The 10,777-nt window shown below is 36.0% G+C and overlaps 1 protein-coding gene across 1 annotated transcript; it reads left to right on the top strand.

Moving 5' to 3' along the window:
• Nucleotides 1–1,102: 1,102 nt before the first annotated feature.
• Nucleotides 1,103–2,825, top strand: LOC143545222 (uncharacterized). Its single transcript, XM_077037144.1, has 3 exons — nucleotides 1,103–1,528; nucleotides 1,833–2,221; nucleotides 2,290–2,825. The coding sequence occupies exons 1-3, from the start codon at nucleotides 1,414–1,416 to the stop codon at nucleotides 2,650–2,652; spliced, it is 867 nt and encodes a 288-aa protein (XP_076893259.1). The 5' UTR covers nucleotides 1,103–1,413; the 3' UTR covers nucleotides 2,653–2,825.
• Nucleotides 2,826–10,777: the final 7,952 nt, after the last annotated feature.

Genomic DNA, 10,777 nt, shown 5'->3' with positions numbered 1-10,777 from the left:
TACTTTAGCTAAATGGATGATGGTAATGTGTAATTTTTGTACCCGGGAACAAGATTTTACCCGTATAAAGCTCAAACAACAACCAACATACCAAATATCAATACTACGATCATAAGTCAACTCCACTACTGCATAATACAATGTTTGAATAGTCAATCAAATGCATATATTACACATACTTTGTAAATAAGTAGATAGTACACATATGTAATACTCGGTATTATGAATCACACATCCTGTCCATTTTTCTAATCCATGTATGAAGTCCATGATTAATACACGTACGTTATACATGTACTACATGTATGTAATACAAGTATTAAACCTCATAAAACCTAATCCAACAATTAGGTCATAACGATCACCCCTGTTTTCATATTTTCTGATATAATTGATAATTAAAATTCATTTATCTACTAATAATGTCGTCACTCATTATTAATCAACTAAACTATCAAATTAATACATGAGACGGGCAGATTATAAATCAATTTATTGATTAAAAAAATAGAATTTCGAATTGAAATACCTGCAATTGACGGGTTGAACGATCGAATTAATCAGTGATTAGGGTTCGGAACAATCGAGTAGTCATGATTTGTGATCTGCTTGTGTTAATTTCTATAGAAAGAGGTTTTTATTGAGATTGTTGTACAAGGAGGCTGAAGAAGACGTCGAACAGGGAAGACCTGTTTTTTTCCCTCTATTTGAGCAATTTACAATTATAACCCCATAACTAGGAGTTTCTTAGTTCTCTCTATAAATAAGAGTTCTCTCTTGATCCTCCTCTTATATACATATACATATATATACACTCACACAACATATATACATATACATATATATATATATATATATATATATCACACACACAACATATATACATATATATATACACACACAACATGTAATATAATAATAATATTATTTTCCTCAACCAGACGACAAAAGAACCCCGCCCCTGCCCCTTTTCGCCCATTTATCGCCGAGGGGCGATGTTCGCACCCCTTCGCGCACAAGTTTCGTCCAAATCAGCGCCCACTACACATGGAATGATAAGATCCAAAAAGTCACTGCCCCTTCCTCACACTCTCAATCTCAACCAACCAAAAGGAATCCCACATCAAAACTCAACTGTTCTCTCTCTATATTAATATTTTCAATTTTAATCTTAACAATTTCAATCCAAACCCTCTTTCTCTCATATGTATATATATCCTGCGTTCTTCTTCTGATAATCTTTCTTTCACCGTTTCTTCGGGCGAGCTTTGGGTGTGATGGGCGTGAGCACCAGGTGTTCCCATACTTCCCATATTACCGAGATCATCATCACCAGCTTCTTCCGCCACAAGTTCTATTGAACACCCGTTTTTTCATAATTCTTTTTATTAATCCAAGATAAGATATCAAGCCATGGCAGCTAGAAGCTTTCTCTATGGCGGTGATTCTGGTGGATCTCTTCTGATGACTAACAAAAGGGTTCATTCTTCTTCTTCTTCTCTTATTCCTGCCGATGCCCGATCGTCGGGTAATAATAATAATATTAAATCCTCTTTGTTGACTTTTAGATTTATGTTAGGTTGCCTGCTTGCTTGCTTGTAGATCCAGTTGGGTGTTGAAAAGTTGTGTAATTGCATCATGATGGGTTCTTAGTCGTCCTCATTTCCTGGTTTTTTATTATTATTCTGAATTACCAGTTGCCTGCCAGATTTTTCACTTTATTTTATTGTTTGAATCTTGAGGTTGACTTTTGTGATCATTACTAATCTTCTAATTGCTTTTCAAATAACGGGATGTTAAGACCAAACATGTCTTGTTTTGGATCCTTTCAGGTTCTCGATCCATGCTTAGTTTCGAAGCTGGAGGGAACAGATCCGGGGGACAATTTTGGCAATCATACGATCATGAAGACAATGGAGATGATGAGTTCGATGAATACTTTCAGCAGACCGACAAGAAAAGGCGGCTCACGGGTGACCAAGTTCGGTTCTTGGAGAAAAGTTTTGAGTCCGATAACAAGCTCGAGCCAGAACGAAAACTTCAGCTTGCAAAAGAACTCGGGCTGCAGCCGAGGCAGGTTGCAATCTGGTTTCAAAACCGCCGTGCACGCTGGAAGAATAAGCAGCTAGAGAAAGACTACGATGATTTGCAAGAAAGTTATAATAAACTCAAAGCCAACTATGAACATCTTGTTAAGGAGAAGGAGAAACTAAAATCCAAGGTAACTAATATCGGTTTAGTATATTAGATCCTTAATATATGCTAAATCCGAGTGAATTTTTGTTGTAGGTTGATGAGTTAAGTGGTAAGATAATCCTACAAGAGAAGGGAACCTCGGATTCATCAAGTTCTAAAAGCATGTCTCAACCCCAACATGTTCTTGAGGATGATGCATCCCAAAACACGGGTACCGGATATGGGCAAAATGGTAATTTCACGAAGTTCGACAATGGGGTCAACACATTGCTCATTGACCGGGTTGATTCGTCTTATGTATTTGAACAAGAACAAAGTGATGGATCACTGGATGAAGAAAACAACTTGAGTAAGATGTTTCTGCCTTCTGTTGGCGACCGCACGGACCCACATTCAGTGAGCTCTTACTATCTCGGGCTCCCTGGAGATCAAACCTTTGGTTTTTGGTCTTACTGAGTTAACTCAGTGGTAAGTTACTAGGCTGAAGTTCTAGTGACTCAGTGATGGTTGGTTTGTGTTTTACTTTTGTTTGTTATGGTTTATGTTTGAGACTTCCTCCAAATAGAGTATAATTACTTGTAATTTATTGTATCTACTTTTCCTTTCCTTATAATATGATTCGTAAAATATGTTGGATTTGTTTCATAACTTCGAGTAAAATTGTTATGTGGTTTTAGTAGATAAATGAAACTGGCATTCGGGATTAAGACATGTCCTTTGTCATATCTACTTCATACAATTAACCGATTAAGCCCTGACTTCTGCCCAACAACTTGAACGCCTATATCGTGTTTTTCATTCAATTAAAGTAGGTGATTATATTATTAGGTAGCATTTGTCAGAAACAATAGATTCAATTAAATAAAAATAAATGGTGTTTTGTTGCTAAATGGAATGAAATCAACTATCACACATGTAATCTCATTCTATTAAAATCATTTATTCTTACCTTTTTATTTATTTATTTTTTTTAAATCATACTTTCTTAACAACACCACCTGACAACAGCCACAACCTGACCACCACCCCACCACTTAACTGCCATCACAACGTCACTACCTAACCGTCGCCACCGCCGCCGCAGCCACCACCAACGTTCTCACCAGCGCTACCACCATCATGGTGCCACAACAACCATTGTCACCACCGCCACCTGACCACCACCACCACTACCATCGATGCCTGACCATCAACACTACCATCGCCATCACCATTTACCACTAGGGCTACTACTAGAAAACTGGGCATTTGTAACCGCCTTTTCGGTCACAAATCGGTCGTAAATGTCCTTTTGCGACCGGTTTCGAAGGTCGGTTATTACTTGGTCATGAATTATTTTGCAACCATTTTTTGCAGCAGCAAATATTATTCCGACCGATTTCGCGACCGTAATTTCGGCTACCATTTTTTGTACCGTATTTGGGACCGAATAAATTTTGCGACTGGTTTTGTAACAGATCCTTCAGTGACTGAAATTGCCGCCAAAGCTTTTACAACCGATTTTCCAACCGAATGTTGGCAACCACGATCTCGACCGTGAGTATTTGCGACCAAATTTGTGACTGCATTTTTCTGCGACAGAAATTACAACCAAAACTATTTACAACCGATTTTGAGACTGAACTGTTTACGACTGTTTTTCAACCTAATGTTAGCAATCACGACCACAAGTATTTGCAACAAGTTTTCTGACTGAATTTGTTAGTTACAATCGAAGCTAATTACAACCTATTTTGCAACCGGGTTCTTTACAGAAGACCAACATTCTGATGGTTTTTTAAATCAAAAAATTAATTTGCAATCTTAAAAGAGGCTGATAGTTTCTAATATTTTGTGTCCTAATTGAACTTTAAATCATATCACAAAATTTTCTGAAATATTTGTTATAAAATTTAAGTGGGTAATAATACCAATGACCAACTTAACATCAGTCATAATAAAGTCGAAATATAAAACTATAATGGATGGATTTTTTTATCAATATGATTCGCTACTTAACTCACAAAAATATGTACTGCTTTCCTAGTTTACTTTTCAATTTTTCGTTTATCTTTAGATTTTATTTTTCTTTAGTTTTATATTTGTTTTTATTTTTTAAAATACTTACAAATCCAAAAAGATTTTATATTCAACATTTTCGATTACAGTGCTAAGTGGACAAAGGTTTAAAAAGAAAATGATTTTCCCACGATTTTAAGTTTAGTTTGTTAAAGTAAGAATTTTTTAATGTAAACTTTTACCTTTGGGTAAATTTTTAAATTAATTGTTAATGTAAATACATCAAAATTTTGTTTTTTATAGTTAATTTAATGGTTTGAAATGGTAAAATTTCATTTTTAAAGGTAAAAAGAACCATTCGATACTACAGTGTAACGAATGAGCTCCCATTCATTAAAGTTATCCATTCACATTCGTTTCCGCTATTTGATAACGAATGAGTGTTTATTCGTTAAAATGTTTTAACAAATGAGTAACGAATCAGGAGTTATTCGTAATTCTTAACGTATGAGGGTTATTCGTTAACTGTGTTTACAAATGAAAAGACGAATGAAGGGTTATTCATTGGATTATTGTAACGAGTGAGTCTATTCGTTGCCTAGGGGCGTGTGCCAAGATGTACGGAGTATATAAACCTTAGGTGAACGAATGGACTCTCATTCACTCATGCACTGTTACCATTGATACATGAGAAACAGAGATACGCTCTTGCAAGTTTTTCGCAGAATTTAAACACCAAATTTAGACCTTTTAAGTGATTACATATTGATTAGAAGGTAAAAGCGGGTCTATCGATGTTATTAAGGTAATATTTGATTCTGATTTGATAGTTTAATTGGATAAAACCGTGACGAACACCAACCGACCATTAAAACAGATCATTTTAATAAATTTGATATATAGGTTATGTTAACGATATCACATCGATGATATCAATACAAAATGTTAAAGATGGTGTTTTGGATGATTTTCATATTCAAAATTTGCATGTTGACTTTTGTATGTTCGTGCTAGTTTTGACCTTTGACTAATTTGAGTCAAAGAGGCCATTTGTTGGTCTTCATTCGTAATCAGTAACGAATGCATACACATTTGTTGTGATGTGTAACGAATAAGAATCATTCGTTAGTTTTCTAACGAATGAGGCTTAATTGTTTCACGAATGTGTTCATTCATTTAAAGATACTAACGAATGTGTGCATTTGTTTAAAAGTAATAACGAGTGTGGTCATTCATTTAAATTTTTTTCACAAATTAGGCCATTCTTTAATGACTTTTAACGAATATATAGCTTATTCGATAAATATTAATGAATGAGAAGATGAAAATTTGATCAGAACCCCGAAATTTTTAATAAGTATGAATTATTTTTTTATTTTAAAATATAAAAATGATATTAACATGTTCAGCTTTTTTACATTTATGGGTGAGGATATGAATGTCGATGCTCCTGAACAAGAGCAACATGTTGTTCAACAAGTGGAGGAAGAGGTTCAAGTTGTCGAGTTGTTGTACGATAAGCAGCACAACATATGTGTGTTCTTGACTGAAGATTTCTTTGGATGTGCAATGTTCGGTGAGATCATTGCATTTCTCAAGCGTTCAAGGATTCACTTAGCCATTTTTGTCGATGTGCCAATCTACTTCAACATAATCAGAGCTTTCTGGAACACTGCAAAATATGTTTCAGAAGAAAATCACATTGAAACTATGGTGGAAGAGAAGAAGATTGTGATCGATGTGGCGTTGATACACAAAGTATCGCAGGTCCAAGATACTATCGATGATCGTTGTGAGTTTGATATAGACTTGATAAGAGGACTGTTTGGGTGTTTGAAATACAAAGGCGATCTATTTAAGTCCCAATAAAACAAGTCTTATCTTTTCGATCATTATAAGCATCTCCTACACGTACTTATACATTTTCTTAGTGGACGCAAATGCGGTTTCGATGAGTGCCACATTATGCTGCAATCGGCGTTCGTTGCTTTGGTTCTAAACAATCCACTCAACTTCTCTAATTTTATATTCTATCATCTTCAAGAGAATAGCGCTACTAGTTATGTGAAGAACACATTTTTAAAGTATCCGAGGTTCCTACAGCTGATGATTAATCATCTGGAGCCGAATATGGTGAAAGATCCAGAGGATTCTAAAGATTTATTGATATTGGAGCATATGAACGAGGACAAGATCAGGCGGCTGAGGACGTATCGTGGTCAGACAAATAGAAACAAGCCAAGATTCGAAAGGCTTATTGGTCATATCTCTCGTGCTAATTATGTAGCTCCACCTAATGATCATTGGATCCACGACGATTCAGATTCTAAACGTGAAGGTGGTGAAGGTAGGAACGGTGGTGGTGGAAATGATGGTGATGGAGGACATGGTGGTCCTGGTGATCAGGGTGCTGCGGTTGCGGCACGTAAGTGTAAAGCAAAGGGAAAGGCAATTGAAACTAAGATGCCTACTAAGATGAGTGCCCGATAAGGTTCTGGGGTTGAGATCTTTGAATCCAACCACAACCAATGGTTAATATAACGACTCGGCAACAACTGGCGGTTACTATTCCAATGAGTACCCCGGTTGTTACATTGTCTACGATTATGTCGACTTAACCAAGGTTTGCATCGATTCCATAATCTATGTTATCCCCGATGCCATCTCCTCAGCAAAAGTTTGCAACTACAAGTCCTACTCAACGACCAGACTTTACCTTCATGTCATTTAATCGCCCAGAAGGTGATATGCAGCTCGTCAATCCAACAATTTTCAACTTACCGATCTTGCAACAGATGATGCAGTTTTTGAATTTGATACACTTGCAAGAGAATCAAATGACGGTTGATCATTTATTTCAAGAACAAATTTGTGCCGATTAACATAAGATGGGAAGCCATCTATCATATTTACAACACGAGAATCAGGAGTTGAGAGCACTAGTTACTGCTCGGGTGGAGAAGATAAAGAAACAAGACGAAGTTATCCTTCAGCTCGCATGTAAAAATGATATGCTGATGAAACTGAAGGATATTGATGATGAAAAATACCCTGAAGCCGGTGGTAGTGGTGATCAACAACCAGGTGTTGGTACATCTGGATCTGGTGTTCGTGTTGAAGCTGATTCGGGAAAGCAGTTGGTGGTGTATCGTGATACCACTAATGTGCAACCGATTGACTCTTTTAAGGCAAACATGATTTTATTTATGGATTTTGATAAAGGTGTTGTGATGAGTATGGTGAACGCGGATGAAATAGAAGAAGATGAGTTTGTTGACCACTCGTTAACAAAATAACAAATCGCCTTTATTTTGGGTTTGAACGAGGAAGACGTGGATGAGTTAGAGAAAGAGGATGATGGGGAGGTCGTGGATGATGCAAATGTCAGATTTGATACGAGTATTCCAATTGGGGAGGTTGAAGACGTGATGGCTGAGGAATATCCTGATTTGTACACATGTACGAATACCGAGGAAGGCATTCCATTTTTCACTATTGAGCATTATCAAGCAGCCAAAGAGCGTTTGGAAAAAGAAAGTGAGAAAAATAAGGGTAAGAGTAAAGAAAGTGAAGCTGACACGAGAACTTCAGATGATGGTTTGTTCACTCATAACAAGTCGAGGATGAACAAGATCATTGAAGTATTAAGGTATGCTGAACGGGGAAAATAAGCAGCTAAAAGCTCTTGCAACAACTTATCAGATGAAAAAATTTGTTGCCTCGAAGACGGGGAAAGGCGAAAATATCTCGTGGTTATACGAATCGGAGCTGAAGTTTTGCACTATCAAATGGTCGCACGACATCCAATACTATAAACGTATTGCCGATGTTCTTTCACTGTTGAGGTGGGATGTGCGTACATTGGCTAAAAGACCATTCATCATTCATGGTGAAAACCAGATGGCCGATTGGTTCTATCGGCATCTACTACACGCGGTAAAGTATGGGTTTAAGTACTTCAAGCCGTAAGTTCCAACACGCAAGTACATCGACGAGATTGATTCGAGAAAGGGCTGGAGAAAGTTGGTGCTTAAGCTAAAACCACCACGTACTTTAAAGAAGGTTCAAGGAAGAATTTTCCCCAAAGTCTTTACAAGAAATTCAACATGTGGTACTACGAAAATAGAACCAGTAAAGATGTGATAGTGTTGGGTTCAGGGCTGAATCCTGATTTCGTTAGAGTAATCGACCCGATGTGGTTGGTTAACATATCTGAATCTGACAACGAGGTCCTGTACAAGAATTGGATTCCTTGGGAGGATGTCAGAGATAATTAATCTGCTATGCAATTCCAACGTGTGGTCCGTGTATGTCATGCGTTGGGGATTCAAATTTTTGCAAACTAGTATACCAAAAGATTCAAGCCATGAAGACAAAGAGCACTAGATGAGGGGAGTTTGTTGTTACACGTTTTGTGCATCTTGGTCGTTGTTTTATGTATTTGGTCTTTGTATAAAGAATAAGGGGTATTTTGGTAATTGTATAATGCACATTCTCTAATGTAAGACACATTCGTTAGAGTAGCTAATAACGAATGTGGCCCTGCATGTTTATTCGGGTTCATTCATTAGACTTGTTAACGAGTGTGCTTATTCGTTAGTATAACGTATGGATGTTAACGTATGATAGCGAATGATGCTCATTTGTTATGGCTTGTATAACGAATGAGGTCATCGTCTGTAAATACCCAGTAAGTAGTGAGTTAATAGTTAGGTCTTATTATTATTGTTTGAGTACTGTTATGTTATTCAACTGATCTCTCAATACACAAAGTACACACAGTAACGTAAATCTATTCGTAAATCATATCTCTTAATAAATCATACACGGTTTCTCATATTAACAAGATGACCGAGGTTCTGAGATATGCGGAACAAGAAAAATACAACGAATTGAAGGCTAAAAATTAAGAAGTTCATTGCAACAAAGACTATTAAAGGTGATATTGTTTCGTGGTTGTACGACTCGGAGCACGGCATTCAATACTTTCAAAGTATTGCTAATGTTCTTTCGCTACCGAGGTGGGATGTTCTTATGCTTGCCAATAGACCATTCATGAACCGTTGTGAAAATCAAATGGCGAATTGGTTCTATAGGCATATTTTGAACGAATTAAAGTATTGTTTCAAGTTCTTCAAGCCACATATGCCAACACAAAGATATGTGAATGAAATAGATCAGCACACTGGGTGGATGAAGCTTGTGCTCAACGTAAAGCGGCAACAGACGTTAAAGAAAGTTCATGAAAAGACTTTTCCCCAATGTATTTATAAGAAATTCAAACTACGACAACAAAACCGGCGAGTCCGTAACTGGTTTGGGTTTGTGTTTGAAGACGGAGTTTTTATAAGTAATTGACCTGATGTGGTTTGTAACTTATCTGAGTCCAAAAATGAAGTTCTTTACAAGAACTGGATCTGGTGTGCAAATGTCAGTGACAATGAACAAGCAATGCAATTCGAACGTGTTGTACGCGTTTGCTATGCGTTTGGAATTCATAGTTGTGCGGATTGGAAGACCAAAAGATTCAAGCTTTGAAAGACAAAGATCTTGAGATGAGGGGGAGTTTGTTAATACACGGTTTACATCTAGGTCTTTGTATAAAGTATATTGGTCAATAGTATTAGGGGTATTTTGGTCATTAATGTAAGGTTCATTTGTTAGGCCTTTCTAACGAATGAGACCCGTTTAGGTTGTTCGCGTTCGTTATATATGTTAACAAATGATTGTTAACGAATGAAAAAAATGTGTGGTAACAAATGAGCTCGTCTTCTGTATATACCATGTAATGTATTTTAAATTATAATAGTTACTATGTTCAAATACTCTCTCAACACAAAGGTAAGGTAATCTACACACAATTAACATAATCACCAAATGCTAATCGTAATTCATATCATAGACTAGATCTTAAACATATTAAATTAAACCAGTGGATTCTCAGAGATTAATTAATAACATTATAAAACATATATATATATATATATATATATATATATATATATATATATATATATATATATATATATATATATATATTAATAAAAACAAAACCATAGATTTAAAACAGTTAGAGTTTTCGGATTTGAAAATTCACGAATGTTACAGGATTCACAACTTTTAGAAATTTCATCCCGAAAATAATATAAAAGTAAAAATTTAAAACAAAACAACTAGTACACGGAGTTGTTAAAAGTTTTAACAGTTTTGTATATAAGTAATTAAAAAAAAATAACACCGATATTAGAATAGCCCGAAAGACACCAAAAACGGGAAATATAACAAGGATACTTATATATAGGATGTACCAGCGGCGTATCTACCATGCTCTTATCATACTGTATTTGTCCCGTTTTCCCAAGGCATTCCATGTTCTGAGTTATTGCACACAATCGTGCTTATTATGTTTTCCGTGCGAGGAATTTGATAATTACGTTTAGACCTATAATTAACTTTATCGTCGGATTATCTACACAAGCCGTCCCATTGTGTGGGTTTTGATAAAAAACAATAAATTAAATAAATTCTTATATGGAAACTTGAAAATCAGAAACAATGAACTATAAGGATCAACATATATAAA

Source organism: Bidens hawaiensis, unplaced genomic scaffold (genome assembly GCF_021521415.1).
Source record: "Bidens hawaiensis isolate Kalapana, Puna unplaced genomic scaffold, B.hawaiensis_p1.1 tig00013873_1, whole genome shotgun sequence".
In the NCBI taxonomy this organism is placed as follows: Eukaryota; Viridiplantae; Streptophyta; class Magnoliopsida; order Asterales; family Asteraceae; genus Bidens; species Bidens hawaiensis.
This window is presented reverse-complemented; position numbering and strand designations above follow the sequence as displayed.

What these genes read in the sequence shown, in the direction of transcription:
- LOC143545222 (XM_077037144.1), top strand. Translation starts at nt 1,414, where the DNA reads ATGGCAGCTAGAAGCTTTCTCTATGGCGGTGATTCTGGTGGATCTCTT. An exon ending in TGCCGATGCCCGATCGTCGG is followed by an intron (nt 1,529 to 1,832) that starts GTAATAATAATA and finishes GGATCCTTTCAG; the next exon opens with GTTCTCGATCCATGCTTAGT. An exon ending in AGGAGAAACTAAAATCCAAG is followed by an intron (nt 2,222 to 2,289) that starts GTAACTAATATC and finishes TTTTTGTTGTAG; the next exon opens with GTTGATGAGTTAAGTGGTAA.